This window comes from Canis aureus, chromosome 27, assembly GCF_053574225.1.
Source record: "Canis aureus isolate CA01 chromosome 27, VMU_Caureus_v.1.0, whole genome shotgun sequence".
NCBI lineage: Eukaryota > Metazoa > Chordata > Mammalia > Carnivora > Canidae > Canis > Canis aureus.
In genome coordinates, this window is record NC_135637.1 from 34,593,090 (window position 1) to 34,619,630 (window position 26,541).

Sequence of the window (26,541 nt, forward strand, 5' to 3'; positions counted from 1 at the left end):
CGTGCGGCGGCGGCGGCGGCGGCGGCGGCGGCGGCGGCGGCGGCGGCGGCGGCGGCGGCGGCGGCGGCGGCGGCGGCTACATGAGCGTCGGGGCGACGGCGGGGCAGCGGCCCCCCAGCTCGGGGACCTCGGGCTCCCGGGGCGCGTCGCGTCCGCGCCCGCGCCCGCCCGCGGCCCTGCAGCCCTCCGGCCAGCACGGCGCTCAGGCTGGGCTCAGCGAGGCGCAGAAGCGGGTCCTGGACCTGGAGAAGAGCCTGCAGTTTCTGCAGCAGCAGCACTCCGACACGCTGGTCAGGCTCCACGAGGAGATCGAGTACCTCAAGCGGGAGAACAAGGGTGAGTCCCGGCGCCCGGGGCCCCAGGCAGTCGCGGCCCTGCCGCCCCCGGTGCCTCCGCACAGAGACACGCGTGGGCTCTGGAACAGGGCAGCAAGCCCCCCTCGGGTCCCGCCACGCGGCCGCAGCCCGGGTCGTAGTGCGGGGCGCCGGGCCGGCCCACCTCCCGCCCACCCTCCGGCGGGCAGCCTGCTCGTGGCATTTCCCCCGGGAGGCCCTGGCACAGGCTGTCTCTAAGCAAGGCAGGCCCGCCTCTTGTAAAACACTTTTTTGTTTTTAATTCTAAAGAGGCAGCGCGCGCCCGCCCGAGCTCCCAAGCAGAGGGAGCGGCAGGCAGGGGGAGGGGGAGCAGCAGACTCCCCACCGCGCAGAGAGCCTGATGTGGGGGCTCCATCTCAGGACCCTGGGATCATGACCTGAGCTAAAGGCAGATGCTTAACTGAGTCACCCAGGGGCCCCTAAAAAAGCTCTTTATGGACATAAAAAGCGGGAGTATACAGCTCAATGATTTTCACAAACTCACCACACCAGAATCAAAGGCAGATACGCGTCAGCCCCAACCAGCCCCTCCCCAACATCTGCCCGGCCCATGTGTCTCCTCAGGCCCAGCCTTCCTAACTTTGTGGGCCTGGTGGCTCATCACCACCTGGGCTAGGCCTGAAGTGGAATTTGAGGCCTTTTACTCTGCTTCCCTGTCTCTTCTCCCTTCTATTTTAGCTGGAACTCCTCCCCCGATACACCTAGTCCTGCCTCAGTTTCTCCCCACCTTTCTCCTGCTGCCATTACATGGAGTGCTAAGTATGAGATCAAGGGGTATCCGTTATGTCAGACCTCCCCCTCTTGACATAAGGAATCTCGAGTCCCACCTGTCCCTCCCTGAAGCCTATGCTGGGTGTGGCCAGCCCACTTGATCATTGCTTTGACCACATCTGCTCATCCATGGCTAGGGGCTCCTGGAGGGCTGGGTCATCCTGGAGCTGGGGCCCCACCTAGCAGAGGGTGCCTGACAGATGTCATGGGCAGACGGATGGACTTCCGGCAAGGCTCATACCCAAGGGCTCTGGCTCAGGGTGGCTGTCACCTTAGGGTACCCAGGGCAAAGTCTTGGCCCATGGGCAGGGTCTTGACTGCCAAGGTCATGTGTGAAGTCTCTCAGGGGTTCAGCAGGAAGGGCGTGCACAGGGCAGAGTAGACCTCTTCTCTCAAAGTGGCAGCAGCTTCAGAAATGACCAGAGCATGTGTTTGCTTTCAGATCTTCATTACAAGCTAATAATGAATCAGAAGCCAAAGAAAGGTAAGAATGAGGCCCTCGGGTGCCTGATGGGAAGTTACTGATGTCGGGAGCAGCCCCTCCAGAGCGCTTGTGTCCACCCAGGTAGATGTACTGCCTATGCGCTATCCCAGTGGGAAGGGGCCCCAGGGGATCTGGACGGACGCCACTGCCCCCAGCCATGGTTTGGGTGTTCACCCAAGCACAGCAGGTGGGGCTCTCGGAGGTCCCAGGGCCTGAGGTCTGCGCAGTAAGGAAGCAGGCAGAGAGCTAGGGGTGGGGGGCTGCCCAGATCCTTCCACTGCCCTCCGAGCCTTGCTGCTCTGGATTATTTTACTTGGATTGCTGCTGTGGCAGGCCCCAGGCTGTCACTGAAACACTGGCAAGCACTGGGCAGCCCCAGCCCCGTGCCTCTGGTCCATCACTTCCTGGCACACATGGCTCTGGGCACAGTCCTTCCGAGGTGACCAGGAAGGCTGGGGGAAGGAAGTGGTGGCGCAGAAACCTATAGCCACTTACCAAGGCCCTTCCTCATCCGGACAGTAGCCCACTTGGCCTGTCCCCAGCCCAGCCCGGGGAGACTCAGGCCGTCTTGGGCCTGCTCTCCCCACTTCCCTTTGGGGCCAAGTCTGAGCGGTGCTAGCCTGGAATGCCCCAGTCTTGGGCTCTCTTCCTAGGGGACACAGAGAATGGGGTGGTAGCCCTCCTCTGACAGGGCTAGAGCAGTTCCAGGGAGCTGTCCTCAGCAAGCGGCAGGGCCTGTTAGTGGTCCCAGTGCTGCGGTGCCAGTGGTGCCCAGTGGGACATCAGAAGAGGTCATCCTCCTTCAGGGCCTGCTTCTTTGGGCCCAAGCCCACTGCTTTCTGGATGGCCCTTCAAAAAATCACCTCTCCCCCACCCTGGCTCTGCCTCACCAGAGCAGGGGGCGGGCTCTGCGTGAACACACAGGCCAGCAGGGCCAGGGGAGGGGAAGGGCCGCAAAGCGGTCTGGGGGCGCCAGGATGGAAGTGGCACTCCTGCCATCCCCAGCTGACCCTGTGCGAGAATCTCCCACAAGCAGCTTTTCCAACTCCAGCTTTCAGTCCATCAAGTCCGTCTCAAATTCGACGTTGTCAAGTGAGCATGCCGGCACCTTCCATGAGCTCAGCGTCACAGGGGCCCTGGGCACTGAAAACCCCTAGCAGTCTTCTGCTGGACAAACAGCCTGGGAGCACCTCTGCCAGGCCCTGTGGACTCAGGGGTTAAGGGATGGCTGAAGGGAGCCAAGGAGGGTGACCCAGGAGCTAGAGTGGGGTGAGGTGGGGTGTGACAGGACTGCGGTCTGGCCAGAGAGAGACTACAAAAACTCGGCGGGCTTGGCTACCAAGGGAGTGAGTGTTGACATGGGGCACGAGGTCCTATAGCAGATACACCCCAAAACACAGAGGGGCCCCTGAGCCTCCCTCAGTGGTCGTCCGGGGAGCGGCGGCACACAGGTGGCCTAACAGAAGCCCTGCTCGTGTCCCCCCAAGCAGGCTCCCGAGGGAGCCCATCACCCCTCTCCCCACTCTGCCTTCTGAGGCCAGGCATCCTGACAGGAGCAGCCCCAGCTCTTTCTGCAGGGCAAGAAACCTGTGCAGGTCAGGTCCTAGACCTCTCACTCAGTGTCATTTTGCCCATAATGGGGTGCTGCTTCAGAGTCCGGTAACAGCTGTGGGGCCACCCCCGGCCCTGGCCTTCCCGAGGCCTGGGAGCCTGACCTGGTCCAGGTGCGGGGGGCCTGCTTCTATCACAGCCAGCAGGCACCACCCACAGGCCCTCAGGCCTCCCCTTTGGGTCTCCCAGCAGCCCCCCACTGGGGGCTCTGTTTTCTCTCCTTTACAAGGGGAAACTGAGGGAGGGGGCGGGCACTCCTGGGGCACACACAGCTGATCCTGAGGACTCAGGTTCTGGTGCTTGATGCCCACAGTGACTGCCCTGGCTGCAGCCAACTCTCAAGGCAAGGCCCGGCCCCAGCTCGCCTCCTCCAAGAAGCGGGACTCGAAAACTAATGTTCCCCAGAAGATGGACCTGGAAGAGGAGAGCCCAGCTGCTGCCCTGCTGCACAACGGCAAGCTGGACAAAGGCCCAGGGATGCAGGGGCCGGCCAAGTAAGGGCTCGCCTGGACCCCACGGGAGGAAGTGCACATTCCGCAATCAGCCAGCCAAATGGGCCAGTATCCTGAGTGAAAGCATACTCGCTCCAGGCTTGCCCATCTGGTGGGCACTGCCTTCCCCCTCTCCCTTGGGAGTCTGCAGGGTCCCTGTGCTGCCCTGAGCCCACACGATGGTACCAGCAGCAGCCCCGAAACCATTTTCTCACAAAAACGAGACAAACTCACTTGGCTTTTCACCAAGAGAACAGTAGGTCGGGTTCTTGGGCTCACCCTGGCAACTGTGCTTGGCCTCTGCAAGGCACAGGGAGCCAGCAGGCTGGAGCAAGACCAGGGCTGACATCTGAGTTTCTGGGACTTCCCTGGAGCGCAGCAAGGAGCCTGGACTTTGCATCCAAAATGGAGACCCCGTTGCCCCCTGGGTAGTACAACCTGCAGGGCAGGCTTCCTTAGATACACCCCGTCCTTAGATTCTGGCTCAACCAGCCCCACAGATGTGGGGTCAGGACTGAGGGCAGCGGCGCAGCTTGAGAAGGGAGGAGGGGACGGGCCCAGGTCGCAGCTGGCACTGGAGCCCCCCAGTGGTGCCAGGGGCACCTCGGTCAGCAGAAAGGAACCAGGCCCCGAGGAGGCGGGTGTGGACACCAGCCTCACACTGGTGCGGGTGCTGCCTGGAAGAGAGGTGGTGGGTGGTGAGACCAATCCTGGAGGCTGGCTCTGAGCTGCTGCAGTGACTGTTCCAGAGATGAAGAAGTGGAGACCTTCAGTACAGTGGCCACCTCCGCAGCAGGTGGCCAGCACAAGGGCAAGCAGCCCCCCACGATGGGCCTGCCGCCATACCTGCGCAAGCCAACCACGCTTCAGCAGTGTGAGGTGGTTATCCGCCAGCTGTGGAACGCCAACCTCCTGCAGGCCCAAGAGGTGAGGCTCGGGCCATGGGGCCCCAGTGCCTCTGCGGGTCCTGCCCACTGCCCCTCTTCTCCCTGCCTTCCAGTTGCAGCACCTCAAGACCCTCCTGGAAGGGAAGCAGAGGCCCAAGGCTGCCCCAGAGGAGGCTGGGCCCAGCTCTCCGAAGTGAGTGACCCGGCGCGGCCCCATCCCCATCCCCATCCCCATCCCATCCCGATTTGCTCCTCTGGGGCTCACTGCTGACTCCTTCCCCAGGGACCAGGAGGCCCCTCATCTGGGAGCCATGCAGCTCCCCAAGGTCCCCACCAAGGGCGTCCCCATGAAATGGTGAGTCCCACCGGCAGGGGGAGGGTGGGGTGGTCTCTGAGCCCAGTATGGCAGGGGCTGGGCCAGCCCAGGGCCTCGCCTGGGGCCGCAGTGCCAGCCACAGCTCAGCTCCTGCCCCGAGGGCACCTGCAGTGACGTCCCTCTGCCCTACAGCCTGATTCTAAGCCCGATGCCCGTGGCAGAGCGCTCCGTGCTGCCCACGCTGAAGCAGAACCTGAAGAGCAGCTTCGCTGAGCGGCAGAAAAGGCTGCAGGTGGTGCGGAGCCGGCGGCTGCACCGCTCGGTGCTCTGAGGCCAGCGGCGCGGTGTGCGTCTGTGCGGCAGGTCACGGCCAAGCCCATGACCCCAGCTGGAGACGCTAATAACCCTCTCTGGATAGCACTACCAAAGACTTCTAATGCGTTTAGGCCAAGCGAAATTCCAGATAAAACTCATGGCAGCTAAAGGACTTGGTCTCAGAACTGAGAAACTGTTTAGTTTCTTGCTTCGTATTTTGCTATTCTGCATTTACATGAAAACATGTTATGAGATTCATATTACCCTACCTGTTGAAGACTGAAATATAGCTCCACTTGTGCGTCTCATCCCTCACTGCTGTCGGCATCACAGCCCTGCGCCCCTTGCTCTGCTCCCTGTGGCGGTGGGGGGTGGGGGTGCCCTGGGGGGGGTTCACCAGGGCTCGTCCAGGGCTTGGTGGCTGCCCTGCAACCAGACAAGTAGACAAGGGCAGGTGCAGCGTGCTCTCCCTCCTTCCCTCCTCCCCTCCTCGGGGCAGGGGGCGCTTCCTGGCCCTGGGCACAGGGCAAGGCACCCGCCCCCATCGGCACCATCCGGCCCCCACACTGACACACACAGCTGATGAGCCATCCTGCCGAGCCTGCCTTCCGCTGTGGAGGGCCACAGCCATGGGACAGTGCGCCTCTCCAGGACACTAGGCCCCACCCTGTGACTTTCCCACCCTATCCCGTGAGGTCCTCACCACCCCTCACTCGCCACAACCGCAGCTTTCTGGGGCGTGTGGATGCTGTCAGTTTGGCCTCCACCCTCCCCTGGCAGGCCAGTGCTCCTGGTGCCACTGGCCGTTTCCTCAGGCTAATCTCTGCCTCTTCTCGCTTCAGGCAGAACTAGGCCAGAAACCCAGGGGTGAGCCAGGGTGAGGCACTGACACTCTCAGAAAGGGATGAACTAAGGTCTGGCTGTCCACGGCCACCTCCCAGGAGGGGAACCCGGCTCAGCCCCAACATCATTCCTCACTGGACAGTGGTCCCCACTCCTTCGGTGGGGAGGGGACATAGTGACTGATTCATGACAAACACAGGAATAATAAATTTATTATAAGAACCACAGATGACACGGTAGTGCACATAGAAAAGGGGAAACCTCTCCTCGCCAGAGGGCCGATGCCCTCTCAGGGAGCCTTCGCTCTCTGGAGTGGCTCTGAGGACGCCAGGTCCCCAGGACACCACCCTGACCCAAGAGCAGGCCCAAGTGCCCACTGAGTGGGCACAGTGCCAGGTACAGGATCCACCCAGGTGCCCCTGCAACCCAGGCACACCCACAGTGCTGAGCAGACCCCCATGGCTTAAAGGGAGAATGCCATGAGGTATGAGGCCCAGGCGATGGCAGGGGATTCACAACGGCCTGCAGGCCGACCTTCCCTCTGAGACGCAGCCAGTGCCCTTGGATCCAGGAGCTTCCCTGTGGCATGTCCCACAGGCCAGTGGTGGCAGGGTCTGAACCCAAAACCGTGACCAGAGAATTCTGTGTGTGTTTACAGGGTTTCCTTGCCCTCCACATTCCCCCACAGAAACAAGAAGTATTTTCTGGCACACACACAAGAGGCTCTAACAAGACCCTGAGTTCTCCCCCGTGCTACTGAGGAAGGACATGGGCCTTGGAGAGGCCGAGGGGACAGCAGCCCGAGGAGGAGCGCACAGGGCTGGGGGCATGTCCGACTCCGCAGTGGAAGTCCCAACCCCACCGCTGATGTCGCCAGCTCCACAGCCACCTGCCCCAGGCATGTACAAGTGTGGGAGAATGATTGGCGGGTCCCCAAGGCAGAAGATAAAAGCAGGAAAGCTAATCTAAGCCCAGGCTCTCTAAGGGAGCCAACACCTAGAAACGTCCAACACGAGGTGCATGTCCTCTGCAGCCCTGACACGGCTGCCGGCTATCCCCGTGGTCCCCCAGCAGGTGGGTGGCTAGGCGGCTGAGAGGCAGGCCTGGTGGATGCTCTGCGCCCAGGTGTTGAGCAGGGCTGTGACCGAGTGCTTGTCGGGGAGCTGCAGCAGCCTCGAGGTCATGCACCGGTGCACGGACTGCAGGAAGGGGTTGGCGTCTGCAACAGAGCAGCGGGCCGTGAGCACTGCAGACCCGGCCCCAGGCCGCACGGCCGCTCTCTAGGAAAGGATTGCCCCACAGTCACAGGGCTGGCGTCTGGGGCAATCTGCCTGGCCAATGTGACCAGGGAGGCCATCTCCCACACATAGCGGGGTGGCCGACAGGCTCCCCTCCCAGGCTCATGAGTCAGTAAAGAGCTAGAATGTGCACAGGTCTGGAACCCAGGACTTTTCTCTCAGAGCCTTGGGATCTCAGCCCTATGCACCAGCTCTGCACTGCAGAGACACTGGCCCCCATCAACAGGACTCTCTCTGGGCCTCGGGTCTGAAGCTGTGTCACCCAGATGGGTCCCTATGAGACCTAGCTCCTTCTGTGCTCCCGTATCAGCCTTGCAGAGGCCCACAGGGTGTGGGGTGGGGTGGGGTGGGGTGGGGTGGGGTGGGGTGGGGTGGGGTGGGGGGGCCGGCCTGCTTACCCCTTACCCACTAAGCATGGCTGCCCTGCAGATGCAAGATGGACAGAAGAACATGATAGGTACAGGGACCCCCTCTCTCTAAGTGGGCAGCCAGGAAAAGGCAGGAGGGCCCTCAGCTGCGGGGGCACAGAGGAAACCCTGGTCGCCCAGAGTGACCCCCACCTGCCAGGGCCCTTAGACAGCAGCCATAAAGCCTCGCCATGGCTCTTTTCTGGGCTCACCCACCGTACTGCCACTGCCGGTCGATCCACAGCGGGCTCTGGGCAGGGTAGTCAGCAGGCACACTGAGCTCCAGCGGTGGCACACTTGGGAGGTCCTTGTCATCTGCAACACACGTGGCTGCGTCTGTGACCTGGCCCCAGGCCCCAGACCCCAAGCCGCCCTGCCTCACAGCCCTACTCCAATCAGGACTCTTACATCCCAGGAGGTCCTGCTGAGGCTTGTTGTGAAGTCGAGATCACTCTGACTCCCAGGCTTCCACATCTCCCTAGGGCCTCAGGCAAGTGAGCCCTATCCGCGTGGGAGTGAGGGGGCTTCCCTGGCAGGCCGGTGAGAGGGGAGTGCGTGGGCTCAGGGCTCAGGGCACGTCCCAGGCCAGGTATGTGTGAGGATCCAGGAGGATGCGGGGATGGTGGGCCCCTGGGTAGGGTGGGAGTGTGCCTATCGGGGGAGGCCCAGTGCACGTTCCGATGGAGCACGTGGGCCTGGGCTGGGTCTGCTCTGGGGCTGGGGGCAGCGGCAGAGCCTGGGGGCTGGAGTTCCGGATTCACTCTCCCACAGCACCGGCCCCGCCCCCCTGGTACGCACCCAACTTGCATATCAGGTGGACAGTGCCGTTGTTACTGCAGTGAGAAGGGTCCAAATTCACCAAGAACTTCGGGTCTAATCTGGCCACCTCCCCCTGGAGCACGTTGGGGATGCTCTGCCGCTCATCGTCTTCAAACCTACGCTTCCGGGTGCACACCACTGGGGCTCTGGAGGAGGCAGCCGTGGTCACACGCTGCTAGGCTGTGGCCTGTGGCCCATGGCCTGCCGCCCACCACCCAGAACGAGGCCGAGCCCCGGGCTGTACATACGTGATGGGTGGGCCGTGGATGGCGGTCATGGCCGGCACGAATGTGCGGTACAGGGAATGGTTAAAGACAGGTGAGCGGATATTGGCCAGGACAGCATCAAGGAGTGGCTGGCACAGGTACTGTTGTTTGGTCGGTGGCACCGGAGGCGGCGGTGGCGTGGGCTGCGACAGGACAGCGGGGTCAGCAGCCCACTCTCGAGGAGGCTTTCCAGACCCCGAGGTCCTCATCCTCACAGCCAGACTTCATGGCTTCCCCATAACCTCTGCCCCCTGGAGACAAATACAGCTGACCCTGGATGCATTCTCCTGCCTTCTACCGCCTTGACCTTCCCCAGAGGTCCCCTCCCCTCAGGGCTCGGCCTTCTGCTGGGCAGGGGCGGATAGAAACGTGATGGTAGAGATGTGAACCTGGGGGATGGAGGAAACACCCACAGATTACAGCGGGAGGGTGACTTCTCCCATGTTCCCACACGTACTCTCCTCCCCCACAGCAGACCTGACCTAGAAGAAGCCTCCTGGGCAAGGTTCCCAGGCTGGGTGGTGTGCCCCCTGGCTGTGAAGGCTTCTCCCAGCGTGTGGTTCTGAGTTGCTGTGGGGTGAGCCCTGTTCCCCCCAGAGATGCCTGTGGCTCTGTGACCACCACCAGGCCATGGAACCTCACTCACCACGGCCATGTCATTCTTGAGCTTCTCCAGGGCAATCTCACACTTCTGCAGTGTTTTCAGGGGGCACCTGGGGGGACAGGGGATGTGGCTGACCCTCTTGCTCGAGGATGGGGCACTGGTGGCTCTCGAGTGCTGGTCCCAAGCACTGCCTTCCCGACTTCCCCTGGTGGGGATGGAGCCAGCCTTGGCCACCAGAACCCTCCACAGGAGCCCCAGCCACTGACTAGCTATTCCTAGATCTGAAGCATAAGGCAAGATGGTTCAGTCCCCAGGCCTGCCAAGTCCTGGCGGGCAGATTAGGGCATAAATGCAATGGATCAGCAGAGAGGGACAGAGGTCAGGCCCCTGCCCCCCAGCACTATAATCCCAATGAAGGATCAATCCAAGAGGGTCTGAAGGGCAATCCAGATCCGAGAGGCCTAGTTCTGCAGGTTCCAGCATTTTGCCCAGTAAATGAAACCGAGATCCTCTAGATGGGAGCAGAACCTAAGCTGAAGCAGGGATAGGGATGTAACCCAAAGGCCAGTCCACATGCAGTTCTGTAGCGCTGACCAAACTCTGGTGCTCACAGCAGCCCCGCGACCGGCAGGCAGGCGCGGGGGGGTGTGTACCATGTGGAGAAGCTGGTGCTCCACTGCCTTACAAGTGCTTCTCAACATCCTCTTGTTTCATTTTCCCAGCCAACTCAGGTGAGCCCCTTTGTGCAGAGGGAGTAACTGAGATGGAGTCACTTGCCCAAGGCCACTGGTAAGTCAGGGGCAGGGCAAAGGTAGGGGACCAGGGGCTTGGAGCCCCAGCAGACACATCTAAGTGGAACCCCAGGGCCCCTTTTCTAAACTCCATGTCACCACCAAAAGCCCATCCGAGGCTGGGCCAACCAAGCAGCCAGCCACAGGCCCAGCACCGTCCTTCCCCCAGGAGCCTGGGGGGCAAAACTCACCGTTTAGAGGGGTCAGTCAGGATATCCAGAAGGCTCTTCATCTTACTCAGGTCCTTTTTTCTGTCTGGGACAGAGAGGGGCCACTAAGACACGCACCTAGGGTGTTCCCCCCGCCCCGCTGCACCCAGGCCTCAGTCCAGCCGCACCTTCGTTCTTATCGATCTTGTTGATCATCCGGCGGAGGGGCTCGATGTACTTGGACAGCTGCTTCAGCTTGTCCAGGTACTGCTGCTCCTCGGCCTGGCTGGAGCCAGCTGGGCTCATGACGGAGCTGGGGTTCACTGCAGGATACAACATGGTGAGCAAAGGCCGGGCTCTCTGCAAACCCTCTAGGTGGGGGATCTAGAGCTCACCCGTCCCGTTACAAGGCGAGGCCTCTAGAGGCTGAGGGACAAGCCTCAGCACCTCAACCTGCAGGGCTGTGTGTGGGTTACACGAGGGATTCTGGTCCTCAGGGCACGCCCACCCCAGGCCCGACTTACCGGGGGTGTTTAAAGGTCCCGGGGAGGGGACACTGAAGTTCTGTGGGGTGCGCGCTGTCACTGGACTCTGGGAGGGCTGTGGGGAGGGGCTCGGCAGGAAGCTACTGGGGGAAGGGGCAGGGCCGGAGCTGCAGCAAAGCAAAAGCCAGTGCACCTGTGAGCTGGAGCACGAGGTGAGGCTCACCCTGGGAGCCAGGTGGGGAGGGAACCCCCCGCCCGGCCGGGCCTACCTGACGTTGGAGTTGGGCTGCGAGCTGGGCTGGCCAGGCTGCGGGGACGGCTGTGGGGGAGGGGGCATCGACTGTGGGGTCTGGACCTGCTGGCCCGGTGACGGCGAGGACAGCATGGTGAGGCTGTTCTGGCTGACCTGGAAGTGGAGGGGGCTCAGTGTGCTTATCCATCACTTTCCCTCCTGCTGCAGCCTTGCTCCCACCCCCAGCCCAGGCTCACAGACCTCGTCTGCACACGGAAGCCCTGTCACCCTCTCAGCCTCACTCGCACACCCTGCCCCATGAATACAAATGTGTGCACAGCCCCCCACCCCGAGGATCCACACGCACGAGTCCACAACGACTGAGGTACTGGCAGGAAGGCCAGGCTGGGTAGCCCTTGTTCCTTGGCAGGGAGACCATGAAGTCCACAGGCTTCTGGGCTGGGACAGGACATCCCCGTGTTTCTCGCTGTCGGGTGTGGGAGCCACAGAAGACCTATGGCCTTGGATGGTGCCTCCTGGCCTTCCCGGCCTGTGACAGATGGGACCACCTTCCTCCGTACTTCCATGAGTCCCCTCAGCCCTCAGGCCAGAGTGGGAGGCTGTGTCTCATGTTTAATGGGAGCAAAGTGGCCCTTTGTTAGGCCTTGCCACCATGTGTGGCCTGAGGACCCCCGGTCTGGACTGGCAGAGTGAGCCCCACAGACAGCCGCCTCGCCCAGGACATGGTGAGGGCGGAACAAGGGCCCAGCCAGGACCAACCCACAGGCCCTGCCCGCTTCAGAGCTTCCAAGGGTCAGCAGCGGTGGCTTCTCCCACACCCTAGCCAAGCTCCCATATGCTGCCATGTCCCCTTAGAGCCTGCTTCCTGGGCTCAGCCCACACCCCCCACACCCAACTCTGGGACCGTCCGGTTCTACAGACCCACTCTGGTGCTTCTCTCAGGGCACTCCAGACACTGGTGCCATGGTTTCATAGCTCCCTCCCATACACTCCTCTGCCATGCTGCTTGGGGGACTGGGTTAGGCTCACTCTGGGGATTGCTAGTCTCTTGGTCCTCGAATCAGGGAACAAGAAAGAGAATTTTTAAGAACACAGATCCTACCAGAAAAACAGGATGCCCACCGTCCTTGCCTGCCCATTCTGCTGGCTGGGGAGAGGGCCCTGGCCTTTCTCCCAGTGCCACTGGACCAAACTCCCAACGAGAAGCACCGTTCCACTCCCACTGAGTGTGCAGGACAAAGCTGCATGGGATGCTGGCGTGGCAGAGGGTATGGAGGCTACGTTATCACACTTTTAACGCAGCTGGGTCAGAGTGGCACCAGACACAAGCCGCTGGCCCACCAGCCCATGGGCAAACAGGATGAGCTGTCCCACCACCTGTGACCAGGCCCCCAGCCAGGGAGTGGATGGGCAGGAACACGCGAGCTCAAGCCCCTCACTGGTGGGCCTAGTTGTTTAGTTGTTCTACCAAGTGAAGCAAATGGTCCCAGGTGATTCATGCTGCTAGCGAGGGCAGAGATGGGCCCTGGGGCAGCCTAGCTGCTGAGTCGAACCAAGTGCAGCAGGCTTCTCCTAGGTGGGACATGCGTTTCACAATGCTGGGCTACCAGGAGGCCCAGGGCAGGCAGCATGACCCCTGCTCTAAAAGAGAGGCTCCGGAATCCACTCAAGTAGCGATGGAACTCCCAGGACTAGGAAGGTGAACAGGCCATCTTGGAAGAGCCCATGCTGAGCAGCAGACGGTGCCGAGGGAGAAGTACAGGCCCTAGGCCCCACACCGTGGGCCTGGCCTGCTAGGCCAGGAACTTTCCTGGGTGTGGTTTCCCATGAAGCCCCTGCCGTCACCTCCCCTTTCCCTCACCCCGACCTGCTGCCACACACTGCCCTGTGCTCCCTGAAGTTGCCTCTTGCTGTGCCCTCTTCCTGAGTGTAAACCCCCTCACTTGGCCTCCCCCTGGATGGCACGGGCCCCACCTGCCCCTACCTGCCCTAGGGAAGAGCCTCAGCTTTAGCTACTGCTCCAGCAGGTGTCCCTTCTAGAAGGTGTTTGGCTCTTGTCTGTAGTCTGAAGGGAGATGAGGCTTCTCTGAAGGGAGATGAGGATTCTCTGAAGGGAAATGAGGTGCCTGAGGGCATCATGGCCAGCGCAAGGCCAGTGCAAAGCCACCACAATGGGAGGGCCACCACGCAGTTCACTTCCCACCTAAATATCTGAAGCTGTATTTTATTTTATTTTTTTAAGATTTTATTTACGTATTCATGAGAGAGAGAGAGAGAGAGACAGACAGACACAGGCAGAGGGAGAAGCAGGCTCCATGAAGGGAGCCCGATGTGGGACTCGATCCCGGGTCTCCAGGATCACGCCCTGGGCTGAAGGCGGCGCTAAGCCGCTGAGCCACCCGGGCTGCCCATGAAGCTTTATTTTAAAAGACACCCTCAGGCAGCCCTGGTAGCTCAGCGGTTTAGCGCCGCCTGCAGCCCAGGGCATGATCCTGGAGACCCGGGATCGAGTCCCACATCGGGCTCCCTTCATGGAGCCTGCTTCTCCCTCTGCCTGTGTCTCTGCCTCTCTCTCTCTCTCTCTGCATCTCTATGAATAAATAAATAAAATCTTAAATAAATAAATAAATAAATAAATAAATAAATAAATAAATAAATAAAAGACACCCTCAGCACTCCGACCCCAGGAATCTTTCCCCACACCTCTGCTTCTGGGTTCTATGGAGCCACCAAGCACGCATGGCTTCCTGGGCATGAGACAGTCCACAAGACACAAACCGGAACAGCCTGCCCAGGCTGGGGGGACAAGTTCAGCGCTTCTGCTTCCTCCCCCAAGCCTGCCTCTTGTGTTCAGCCACGAGCTCCCCGCAGCCACTCTCCAGGCCGCCACAGGAAACCCCTAGCCTTCCACAGCCAGTCCAGATCTCTTTACACCTGACAACTCCTCTGGAAAAACGCCTGACTCAGTTGGCAGCGAACATATTCCCCTTCCCAGGCCTTCAGGATCCCCTCCTAAGAGAGCCCACGCTCCCAGGCCTCCCAAATCCCGAGAAGCCACAGACACATAGAGGAAGAGGAGCGGCAAGCCAAAGGCCTCTGTCAAGAAAGAAATGGTTTACCAAGGCGGCTAACAAGAGAGAACACCCTCCCCCGCCCCAGTCTTCAGGTTTACATCCTGTCTACCTAGCTTCTAGGGCAGAGGGGAACAAGAGGACTGTGCCCCTTTCAGCGAAATACCAAGCCCTCCAGAGGGGAGAACCGCAGCCCTGGCTCTACATTTTCCCTCCCTGGGCACGTTCTGCCAGAGGCATAGGCATGTTTGTCACCGTGCCTAGCACATGCCGGTGACGCTAATGCTGCGCCTCCCAGGGGAGGGAGCTCTGAGTGCCTGCCTGCTGTCACCTGCATATCACATGTAGGAAGTGGGAGTTACAAGGAAAGGGACTTGCTTGAGGTCACATGACTAGTGGAGGAGTCCAAGCATCTCAGGACCATCTACTTTCCTAGCGAGCAAAGACAAGTGTCTGGGAAGAGACCCTACACAATAAACGGCCTGAAGGAAGGAGGAGAGGAAGGCAAGGTTCAAACAGAGGGGACACAGCTGGACCACAGGTGGCTGCTGGGCAGTGGGGCAGCAAGCCTTGTTTGGAGAGCTAAGTGCTATGGAGAAACCTCCTTGGGACCACCCACGCCCACCAGACCTCCCTGGAACTGTCCCATACTCCTGGCCCCTGTACATGACGTGTCCCCAGGAGTCACTCTTCAGAGCAGAGGAATATGGACCCCACTGTGATGCCACCTGCTTACACTGCCAGGGACCCCATGTCACCCCTGGACTCCTGCGAGGGGCACTGTGTCCAGCATGTGTCCAGCACAGAATTCTGCTCTGTCGTGGGTGTTGGGGTCATGAAATGCTCTCCACCCCCAATATGAAGATGCGGCCATGGGACACACTGCAGGGTTGTGGCCACGCTGGGGGCACAGAAGTGGCTGAGATGAGAGCCCTGCCTCGTGAGGGGCTGACAGAGCAGACCTTCTATCCTGCCTGTTTTTCTGAACCCGGTTTGTTACCCCAAGGAAGGAACAAAGAGGACAGGCACTGTGGGCACTGAGCACCTCATGCCAGGGCCTGGAGCTGCCAGCTGCCGAGAGTTCTGCTGGGGCACCTGCTGGATGGCAGGGGCAGCACTGGCTATGTTGTAATGATGCATTTCCAGAATAAGCTAGCTTTGCTTCGGAGGGGCAAGATTAGAACGACACAGACACAAGAGCAGCTGCCCACCAAGTCTGGAACCAGGTCTGTGGCTGGCCAAATGCCCAAGGTGGAGGGTGGTGTCGGGGAGCAGGTTTGTGCTCAGAAGCCAGGACCCTGGGCAGCCCGGGTGGCTCAGCAGTTTAGTGCCACCTTCATTCAGCCCAGGGCCTGATCCCAGGGATCTGGGATCGAGTCCCACATCTGGCTCCCTGCATGGAGCCTGCTTCTCCCTCTGCCTGTGTCTCCACCTCTCTGTGTCTCTATGAATAAATAAATAAAAATCTTAAAAAAAAAAAAAAAAAAGGAAGAAGAAGAAGAAGAAGAAGAAGCAGCAGCAGCAGCAGCAGCAGCAGCAGCAGCAGAAGCCAGGACCCTGCCGAGAGGCCAGGGTGGGAACAGGGAAGCTGCGGAGCCTGAGCCGAGGGTTTCACTGAGTGTCTTGGCCCATTTTACAGGGGTTGGTGGCTCCTCTGGCCTCAAGCACTGCTGGGGGTCCAACAGTCGATACTTAGCACTGCTGAGGGGGTGACTATGGGGAGTTCTCCTACATGCGTGACCTGTGACCTGCTGCAGTGAGAACAAACAAGTCCACAGACAGAAGTAATTCAAGGCCTACCATGTAGCACATACTCAAAATGTTAGGGACTTCTGTTCTTATAAAAAATCAGCCTTGCATGTTGAGGTCATTCCCTCACACCCAACACCCAACCTGTCAACCCAATGGATACCAAGCCAGAGGCTGCAGGAAAGGAAAACAAGGTCATCGGAGCTGAGAATCAAAGGGACCAGGATGGGGACACTTGCTAGTGACAGGTGTGTGGGTAACGGGGCTGGGGCGCCTTGATGCACCAAGGGATGGAGCCCCAAGCCAGGAGTTGCAGAGGACTCTGTGCAGCCTTAGGTAAAGCGGAGCTGGGCCTGCTCCACTGAGCCCTCTGTGCCACCTTGGTTATGGGCCCACTTTCCTGCCACACAAACTTGCTCTCTAGCGAGCGACTGTCAAATGGGCTTTTTTTTTTTTTTTTTTTTTTAATGATAGTCACACAGAGAGAGAGAGAGAGAGAGAGAGGCAGAGACATAGGCAGAGGGAGAAGCAGGCTCCATGCACCGGGAGCCCGACGTGGGATTCGATCCGGGGTCTCCAGGATCACGCCCTGGGCCAAAGGCAGGTGCTAAACCGCTGCACCACCCAGGGATCCCTCAAATGGGCTTTTTACCAGCAGATTCCAGCCACTTCTGCCTCCCACTGTGCAATGACTACCAAAAGGGAGGCCAAAGCCAAAGAACTCACACTCCATTCAGTAAGGAACTGCTACTGGCACATTTGGGGCAACTCTTAGAGGTCAGAAGGCAGAAAGGGTGACAACAGACCATACCGCCAAATAGCAATGCCTTGGCTTCAGGAAGTCCCCTGCCACTGTTTCGGTGGTGTATGGTGGTGTGGTGCAGGGCCTGGGCTGGCAGCCCCTGCGCACGGCCCATCGGGGGAGGGCAGGATTGTGTGCCAGGGTTACAGATGCACCTGCCTTACAAGAGAGATGGCATTTTACAGTTTTGGCAAATCTGAGGTTTTCCCAGCAAACCCACTAAAATGGAAAGCCCAAGCCCATCAGACGAGGGAACCTTCTTACTCTTTTACTCTCAGAGTCCTAGAAAAGGGCCTGGCCCACGGAATGCACATCACGACAATTTGTTAAACAAACGGCCACACCAGGGAAGAATTCCAGATGTCATACAGTAACAGAGAGCCTGGAATTCATCTCTCTGAAGAAGTGTGATGTACATGAGGTTTTTACATACCCAGGAAAAAGTGCGTATAGGAAATCCTACACTCAACACAATAAATTCTAGAACAGCATGGTACTAGAGAACTTTCCACCATAACAGACTGACTTGGTCTATAATCTGTGCTGTCCAGTATCGTAGCCACTGGCTTCCTCATGGTGCCATGGTGCCAGGTTCCCCTGGGCACTTGATATGTAATTGAATTTCAACTTAAGGAACTGAATTTTTAGTTTTATGTAATTTTAACTAATTTAAATGTAAATACCTACATATGGCTGATGGCTATACAGTATCAACAGCACAGCTCAAGATAGCAAAACTCTTTAGCTATGGTTTCATTTAAGTACAAAAAAGACACCACCATAACTATCTAAAACACTAAACTTTTAAATTTTTTTAAGTAAACTCTACCCCCCAGCGCAGGGCTTGAACTATGACCCTGAGATCAAGAGTCACATGTCCGTCTACCAGCTGAGCCAGCCAGGCACCTCTAAAACATCAAACTTTTTCAGAAGAAAGTTAGCTCCCATATTCTCCGGCAAATGAAAATGCTAGAACTATCCAAAGTACTGAAATGAAAATAAACCCAGGTATTTACTCATATACCCCCAAGAAACACATGCTGAGTTTGGCTCACGTGAAGTTGGTCACTCTGAGAATCATGGTGAAGGAAGTCACCGGAGATTACGACGTGCCTCACAAAGGCGCTCATGGACCCTGAGCTCTCTGGGGCCCCTGGGCACTGCCGCATATACCTGCACTGAAGGCTTGACTGGATGGCAGCTGAGGGGTGCGGAGTGGGAACTGGGCTCCTACTTGTATCCCACGTTGGGCCAAGGCTGTGGTGATCATCTTGAGAACAGAGGGAAAACAAAGTGATCCCAAAAAAGAAACAGTGTGTGGGCTGGTGGAGAGGCGTGTGCAGCCTCTGAGACAAGGAGTGCCCATGGGTGAGGGGTGTTTGGGGCTCAGAGCAGCCTGGCCTAAATGTCCCAGCCCACAACATCAAGGCCCAGGTAGGCATGAGGGGTCCACAGGAGCCTCCATGAATGCTGCCTTGTTGGCGGCACTCCTTCAACAAACCTGATCTGTTGTTGGGCCCACAGAGCCCTCAGGGCTAGACCTCAGGGGCCATGGGTGGTGGTTCTGGGAGACCAGGCTCTAGAGACAGACTGTGAAAGACAGTACTCCACCAAAGTCGTTGTGAGAAGTCAACTGTCGTTAAAACAGAAGAAGTGTGCACAAAAGACCCCTCGTGGCACCTTTCCTTCTTAGGAGCACATGTCTGATTAAAATGCCTCTGAGGGCCCGAACTCAAACCATCCGCCTCTCCTCAGGCCTCTGCTCAGCTTCCAGGGAACTGGTTTCCTTCTGTAACTACAATTGTGGCGAGGTGGGCAAGGGAAGCCTGGCACTCTGTACCTCCCAGGTACATCTCTACAAGGATGGGGTCAGGTCTGTCCTAAGCATACAAGATGACTGCAGACTTCAGAACTCCAGCATGCCCTGGAACTGCTCTCCTCATCCACATGTACTCCTAGAAGCCTAAAGGCAGTGAGCCAGGCTGAGCACCACTGTAGGACTGGGCCTGGCTTGTGCTGACAGGAACCCGGTGCTCTCCTGAGGGCTGGCCGCCCTTGCCCTGGGCTGAGTCAGGGGATGGAGCCTGTGCCTGGTCCCTAGAGAGCAGTGTCTGCGTGCACTCACAGTGTTAGGATGAAACCAAGCTAAACTACAACGAAGTTCAGGAGGAAGAACTGACCAGTGAAAAACCAAAACCTCTGACACAGGAGGCTTATGAGCTAGTCCCTGAGACCAGGGCGGCACGGATGGCCATTCAGTCCCTATGGCAGGTATGCCAGGGACAGGTCTCTGGAGCAGAAGAAAGGCCTGCTCTTCCAAGAGGCCTCTGGTATCACATCCGTGTTCACATTCACACCCACTGGTCACATGCAGCAGGCACTGGGGGTGACACAAGCAGTGGCAGATGCCAACCTGCTGGGCTTGGATGCTCCTATAGCCATGTAACAAAGAATCTGCCAGGGTAGGAGGCCAGGAAGCCACTCTCCTAGGGTCTGCCAAAACTTGGGCACAGTCCCATAGAGCCCACCAGCCTGTCAGACACAACATGGGGGCACTGATGGGTTGTGTGTGATCACAGGGTACTCGGGGTAACATGCCTGTCCTCCCCTGGGAGGCACACTGCCCAAATGAGAGTGGGGCCGAAAGCAAGTGTCCTTGGGATTGGCTCTCAGCCTGTGGTCAGCTGGCGCAGCAGTGAACAGTGTCCATTTACAACCAACATGCACTGAGAGGAGCCCACCGGCAGCTCAACAGTGCTCCTTCCAGAGGAGGAAAGGCCTTGAGAAATCAGTCAGGTGGTATGAGAGAGGTGGAAAACTTTTTTCCAGAAGAAACAAAAGTAATAAGGAATGAAAAGCTTAAATCTAATCTGCTACTGACTGTTTTTCTTGTAACTGAGAACTCCCGAGAGGGAAAGTTCATTTTCTTTTAACCCACAAATCCTAATAGAAAACACATCAGTAGTGTTTACTGGATCAGATGAGCCATGCAGCCAACAACCACCAACTCCTCCCTTTTTCACAAACATCTATATTCACTACCTCCCAACACACACCTACCCAGAAAGGAATTCAAACTCCATCCCAACGGGCTAAATGCCTGTTCCCACACAGGTCACTGGGCAACACATCCTGGGAAGAGGAGACAGAGGTTCGAGTAGTTCAACAAGCTCAGTGCAAAGTCACTGTACAGCAGCTGGGTCACATGCACACACATCAGGGAAGTGTGCCTTTGAGGACAATTCTTTGTAACTTGAGAATTGTACTTAGAGTTTTCATATACTAACAGAATAGAGGAGTCCAGGCATTTTTGGAAATGGAGAGACCTTCTATTCTGGGTTTATCTACAGTCACAGATAACGTTTAGGAGAGAAAAGGAAGTTAGTGCAGCTCTCCTGTCATATTTTAGTAAATCCCACTATGGGGGACGATGACATCACCTTTCATTTACATAAGTAACGTCAGATGAAACAGAGCCTGGTATATGAGCTCAGGGCTCACCAATTTTCTTGGAACACCCAAAATACTAAACTTTACCCCAGGCTCAGAGCCCTAGTGACCCATCAGGGTTACAGCACTGGTAAGCATGATGGGGCACCTCTTTCCTGCTTTATCTGGGAGGGCACCCTTGAGAGATGAGACATGGAGGGCTGTGTGCTCGGACCCTCTTCCCCCAGCACTTCTTTCACAGAACCACCAGAACCTGGCCATGCATCAGGATGTACTTTATCAGTAACAGTAAAAAACTAGAAATAATTTCAGGGTCCAAGGACAAAACCATCCTTAAGGACAGCAGAAAGCACTCGTGTGTGTATGTGTACACAACTGTACCACAGTGCTGACTGAGGCATTTTAATCATAAGCAGATTTTAATTTTAATCATTTTAATCATAAGAGAGGGGCACCTGGCTGGCTCAGTTGGTAGAGCATGTGACTCTTGATCTCAGGGTTGTGAGTTCAAACCCCATGTTGGGCACGGAGCCTACTTAAAAAGAAAATTTACAGAATGGTTTACTTCTGTTGTAATGTGAATAGGAAAGCAGCCAACATAAAATCCTATGTATATATCCTGTGACCTCAACTATGTAGGAGAACAGAAAAAAAAAAAAAAAACCAAACTGTCCTGTGCTAGAACAGTTTTCCTTATTTATATGTCTCTCAGCTTCCTATCTTCTATAGTTATCAGATATTTTTTAAAGTTTTTGGGTCAAGGGGGCACCTGGGTAGCTCAGTCGGTTAGGCATCTGACTCTTGGTTTCGGCTCAAGTCATGATTTTGGAGTCATGAGATGGAGCCTTGTGTCGAGCTCTGCACTGGACATGATGCCTGCTTGGGATTCACTTTCTCCTTCTCCCGTTGCCCCTCCCCCTGCTCGCGTGTGCACACACTCTCTCTAAATAAATAAAATCTTAAATTAAAAAAAAAGTTTTGGGGTCACGGCGCCTGGCTGGCTCAGCTGGTAGAGCATGTGACTCTTGATCTCAGGGTCGGGAGTTCAAGCCTCACACTGGGCGTGGAGCTTACTTAAAAAAAAAAACAATAATATGTAAATAAAGTTTTTGGGTTAGAATATCTGTAGCCTTGTCTTGTCCACTGTGCCAACCCAGGCTGCAAAGGAAGGCTGTGAATCCAGAGACACTCCTAGGAAGGCCTGTCATACCCCAGGGACCCTACCGCTACTACAACAATGCAGCAAGGCAGGCCTGAGCCCAGAGACAAACCAGAAGATCAGCAGCAGAGCCTCTTGAGATGTGGCATCTGGGCTGAGAGGCACAGCACAAATGTGTACTGTGCATGGCTGGGGTTTAAGAAAGCTTCCTCCATGGGACACCTGGGTGGCCCAGTGGTTGAGCTTGGCCCAGGGCCTGATCCTGGAGACCGGGGATCAAACCCCACATCGGGCTCCCTGCATAGAGCCTGCTTCTCTCTCTGCCTGTGTCTCTGCCTCTCCCTCTGTGTGTCTCTTATGAATAATAATAAAAAAAAAAGCAAGCAAGCTCCTTCCACTGCCAATACCTGGAGATCCCACCACATGGCCATGCAACACAGGACAGAGCCTCTCACCCACTCCCCAAGGCTGATCTGTAATACATGAGAGAGAGGTGGACATCACTCCTGAAAAAGGCTCATGCCTCCTAAAAGCAAACCCACTCACAGACACTCAAGTGATGACCCCCCTTCATCCTCCCCAGCTATCAGAGTCCCCCAAGTTTCCCAGGGTCCCCATGTAGAAAGAAGAGTCCCGGGCCCACCTTAGTTCTCCTTTAGCAGCCCTCCAAGTTCCACTGAGGGAGGAAGAAGGTTACATATCAAGGTTACTCTAGAGGTGACTGAGCCCACAGTTAAGCTCCCATACTTGGCTGGGCTCGGTCCTCCAGCAGAAGGAGAGAGCATGGTAACAGCCAGGAAAAACCGCCCCACCCATGGGTTCAGTGCAGGGTACTGGGTGTACAGAGCACATCTGCTTTAGGGCTTCACCCCTGCCAATACCTCAGGTCCCTCTGCCGGCACACTTCTCAGGCAGCTTCCCATGGACTGGAGTGACATGGCTAGGGCTAGACAGGGCCGATTTTGAGCCTCCTTTCTAGTGACATATCATCAGGCACTAATAGAACATACAACATCCCAGGAGTGCTCGACATGTGCTGCGTACCCAACAGGGTGCTCGGCTGACTCACAGGTAAGGAGTGCGGTAGGAACACAGCAAGGTGGTGGTGGCAGCCCAGCTCAGGCGGCACCTGGGTAGGTGGCACTTCACCTAGCACCTGTGTTCTGTCTAAAGTCAACACTCTCTTCCAAGTCAGTGTCCCCAGTGCCAGGTGAAGACAGAAAGAACCAAGGCCCCAGACTAGATGTCTCCTCTCCTCGGCACCGGTAGGATGGGGTGAGGGGTGTCTGTGGGAAAATCATGAGGCCCGATCTCAAACCCCAAATGCCAACGAGAATCTGGCTTCTACTAAGAAAGGCTGGGCAAGGCCTGCTCTGTCCCATCAACATCCGATATATAGAAGGTGGGCATGACGGGCCTCCGCCACACTTCTCAGCAGAGAGAGCAAGCCCTGGCAGCCAGCTGAACAAGGTGTCGCAGCATGAGCCCGTGCAGTCCGCTGGAGCCAGGCGTCATCGTTCTGGTGCTCTTCCATTTCCAGAACCCCGCTGTACACCGACCGCCAGCCCTGCACTCTGAGCCTGGGCGAGCCTGAGACCACAGTGCTATCCTCTCCCAACACGTGTTCTCAGAGAAAGAGGGAAAGGGAAGATGAGGGGTCTGAAGAGAGGTGGGGGGACTCAGATGTGACCAAGGTGAGATCGCCCCATTGAGGACACCAAGGACTGGTTCCCAGACTACCCGTGACCCAAGCAGGACCCCCAGTGTATGTGGTGTCTACAGTCTGGCTCTGTGCACAGGTGGATAGGCAGCAGCCAGTGACTCCGGAAGCCCTCACCTGCACTCCGGAGCCCACGATCTGGGAGGCCTGCGCTGTTGGGACTGCTGCCTGCGGCTGCACCTGGGGCTGCACCGGCTGCACCTGGGGCTGCACCTGCTGCTGCTGCACCACCATCGGAGCCCGGACCTAAGGGAGGAAGGGAGAGCACTACTGGAGCTGCCCAGGGCAGAGGGCAGACACCCGCCACCTCTGTGGGAGCTCTAAGGCTTGAAGCTCTTCATAAGAAGGGATGGGATCATCATGACTTCACTGGCTATGGTGACACCTTGTTGGCCTCACCTTATCCTACAGCTCATTAGAAATGCCCCACACCAGCCTACCTCTGGGTTGAGCCCACGTCCCCTGGCTATGATAAGTGGCATAGCCCTCCCACTGAGGTGTCGCCAGACAGCCACCACTACCCTCTAGGGCTGTGAGCTAAGAGGTGGCTCCCAAGGCCGAGTGCACAGCCCGGCCTACTGGACTTCTGGGCCAAGCACTCTGAGGGTCTACGAGAGCCCCCATTCTTCGAATGAGACCAGGGCTGGTGGTCCCAAAGTGACAGGCGGGATCATGCCTTGCTGCTCACGACCCTCCCCAGGCTTCCAGCCGGGCCATGTGGGCCTCCCATTTGCCTACTACTCAGTTCAAGCATGGCCCATCCCCTCTCCACACTCAACGAACCAAAACAAGAAAAGCCCATAAAAACCAAGGAAATAAGCAAACAAACAAACAAACAAAAAACTATTAAAAGAGCCCCCTGATACAGTTCTCCCTGACTTGGTGACAATACTGTGTCCTCGGTATATGACTGGATTTGCTTTGTACGGAGATGCATAAGACTGAAAATAATGGGGCAGCCCGGGTGGTTCAGCAGTTTAGAGCCGCCTTCAGCTCAGCGCTGATCCTGGAGACCCGGGATCGAGTCCCACGTTGGGCTCCCTGCATGGAGCCTGCTTCTCCCTCTGCCTATGTCTCTGCCTCTCTCTCTCTCTCTCATGAATAAATAAATAAAATCTTAAAAAAAAAAAAAGACAAAATAATGTGTTAACCATTATTTTGGTAATGGGTGGCTCAGTCAGTTAAGCATTTGCCTTTAGCTGAGGTCATGATCCCGGGTTCCTGGGATGGAGCCCCAATTCCAGGTACCTGCTCAGTGGAGACCCTGCTTCTCCCTCACCTTCTGCCTGCAGCTCCCCCTACTTTGTGTTCTCGCTCTGTATCAAATAAGTAAATCAAATCTTTGGGACACCTGGATGGCTCAGCAGTTGAGCGCCTGCCTTCAGCCAAGGGCATGATCCTGGAGTCCCAGGATCGAGTCCCACACTGGGCTCCCTGCATGGAGCCTGCTTCTCCTTCTGCCTATGTTTCTGCCTCTCTCTTTCTCTCTCTCTCTCTCTCTCTGTGTCTCTCATGAATAAATAAAAATCTTTAAAAAATAAATACATATATAAAATCTTAAAAAAAAAACTGACAATAATACTATTTTCCATTAATATTCTTCTTCAAAACCATGGTAATGACAGAACCTGATTCCGAGCAGTTGGCAGACCACTGTGGACACTCAATGAGGCTGCACACCCACCTTCACAGCGAGAACATGCGTACTGCTGTCCACCTGACCACCCAGTCTTAAAATGCCATGGCTGTTGCCGAAATCAGGCAGGCTGCTCAGGAGAACACTGCTGCCCAGCAGCAAGGGCGCCTCTGTGCAGAGTACGGCAGCTCTTGGGACACACACTCCCTTGCCAAGCTTGATGCTGAGGCTAGCATGGGGAAGGGCCACTGACATCCCAGTGCTTGAAGAGGACACACCCCGCTCTAGCCTCGAACCCCTGGCAACAGCTGCTGGCCATATGTACACCCAGAGAAAGGCTGTAGCCCCTCCATAAGCCACAGATACTCACGAGTTTCAGCTGAGGTTGGGCATACAGCATCTGTCCAGGGAGGGCCGGAGCCTGTGACACCAGAGGCTGGGTCTGTGACTGCGGCGGGAGCTGAGATGGCTGGTTCTGAGCAACTGGTGGCTGTTGGGGCTGTGGTGGTGGCTGGTGGTGCTGCGGGTGGTGCATGGGCTGTAGCTGCTGGGGCAGAGCCTGGGAGGGGGGAGGCTGGGGCTGCTGCATTGGTGGTTGCTGGAGTGGCGGCTGGGCCTGCAAAGCTTGCTGCTGCTGCTGTTGTTGCTGCTGCAGCTGCAACTGTGCCATCCGCTGTAGCTGCTGTTGCTGCTGCTGTATCTAGGGGCAGAAGAAGCCAGACTCCGTCACCCCACCCACCTCTGGGCCCTGTGTCAGCCTTGGCCCTGAGGAGCCTGCCCGCGCTGCCCTCACAGGACACTGAAGACATGCCAAATGTGTGGCCGTGCTCTGGCCACTGGGCACTGGCCATGCCTGAGCCTGAGAGAATGAAGGGAAGGATCCAGAGGGCTTTGGAAGGGTTATATAGAGGTCCAGCCCCATGGAAGCTGGGGTAAATGCTCGGGTGGCTGCAGACCTCTGCGGCCTCCCCACAGCTGCTTGTCTGGTCACTAGAGTGGGCAATAGTATGAGCCTGAGGGAGATAGTCAATGTCCATTTTCCAGGATGAGGAGGAAAACTGGGACTGAGGATCATAGTCAGCTCTGGGGGAGGGGGCCTCCGAGACCCAGGAGGGTGGCTGCTGGGAAACAGAGGCAGTAAGCCCAGGCCTGTGGAGGGTGGGCAAGTGGAGAGGTCCCCTCAGGCCTTCCCTCCCTCAACCAAGAGCAGACCTGACGATGGATGCTTAATATGTCTAGATGCTGCCTGCCAACCACAGGAGGAAGAAAACAGTTTCTTCTAAGCAGGGCTTCTAATGTGACACTGCTGTTTCCCCGTGGGAGACAGGAGGTTCAGTTAGAGCTGCGTCCAGACACCAAACCATTCAGAGACAAAACAGGAGGCATGCAAGTACTCAACAGAAACATGCTCATAGGACGGCTCAGGCATCCCTGCGCCTTGAAGTGCTCTTCTCACTTCTTGCTTCAGTTAATGCCTACACGAATCGCTTATACCCAGAAGCCTTCATGGATCCAGCGTCCCCTCCCTTCCCTGGCACACAGTAGGCCCACGGCCAGACATGAATCCTGATGGAGAGGCCCTCCTTGTACCATCCCAGTGCCCGCCTGACAAGTTGGGGCCTCTTTCTCCTCCCTGCCCTGGGCTCTGCGGGAAGCCCCCAGAGGAGGAAGCCCGGGCACCGGGCATCAGGAGGAGCTGTGGCCACCTCCGGGTCCCCACACCCAGAACTGTGGCTGGCGTGTGTCCACGGCTCCAGGGCCTCGGATGGGGGAGGCTGAGCATGGAGCCG

At 57.3% G+C, this 26,541-nt stretch overlaps 2 protein-coding genes and 1 non-coding gene across 6 annotated transcripts in view; 2 read left to right on the plus strand and 1 right to left on the minus strand.

Annotated features, from left to right (window-relative positions):
- The first annotated feature begins 54 nt into the window (after positions 1–54).
- Positions 55–5,557, plus strand: CCDC74B (coiled-coil domain containing 74B). The gene is made up of 7 exons (XM_077874636.1): positions 55–336; positions 1,588–1,629; positions 3,554–3,734; positions 4,481–4,658; positions 4,732–4,811; positions 4,902–4,973; positions 5,127–5,557. The coding sequence occupies exons 1-7, from the start codon at positions 81–83 to the stop codon at positions 5,263–5,265; spliced, it is 948 nt and encodes a 315-aa protein (XP_077730762.1). The 5' UTR covers positions 55–80; the 3' UTR covers positions 5,266–5,557.
- A 727-nt stretch (positions 5,558–6,284) lies between these two features.
- The window catches only part of MED15 (mediator complex subunit 15), a 68,674-nt gene continuing 48,417 nt past the window's right edge, over positions 6,285–26,541 (minus strand). For all 4 annotated transcript variants that reach the window (XM_077874621.1, XM_077874620.1, XM_077874623.1 and 1 more), the window contains 11 exons: positions 25,122–25,451; positions 23,233–23,361; positions 11,181–11,317; positions 10,951–11,078; positions 10,615–10,749; positions 10,469–10,532; positions 9,529–9,595; positions 8,865–9,025; positions 8,596–8,762; positions 8,014–8,112; positions 6,285–7,311 (listed from right to left, as the gene is read on the minus strand). In XM_077874621.1, the coding sequence (XP_077730747.1) occupies positions 7,175–7,311; positions 8,014–8,112; positions 8,596–8,762; positions 8,865–9,025; positions 9,529–9,595; positions 10,469–10,532; positions 10,615–10,749; positions 10,951–11,078; positions 11,181–11,317; positions 23,233–23,361; positions 25,122–25,451 (1,554 nt within the window). In that variant the 3' untranslated portion in view covers positions 6,285–7,174. The remainder of the gene's footprint in view (positions 7,312–8,013; positions 8,113–8,595; positions 8,763–8,864; positions 9,026–9,528; positions 9,596–10,468; positions 10,533–10,614; positions 10,750–10,950; positions 11,079–11,180; positions 11,318–23,232; positions 23,362–25,121; positions 25,452–26,541) is intronic.
- On the plus strand, positions 20,690–20,762 carry TRNAK-CUU (transfer RNA lysine (anticodon CUU)). The gene has a single exon. It is a non-coding gene; the product is annotated as a tRNA-Lys (tRNA).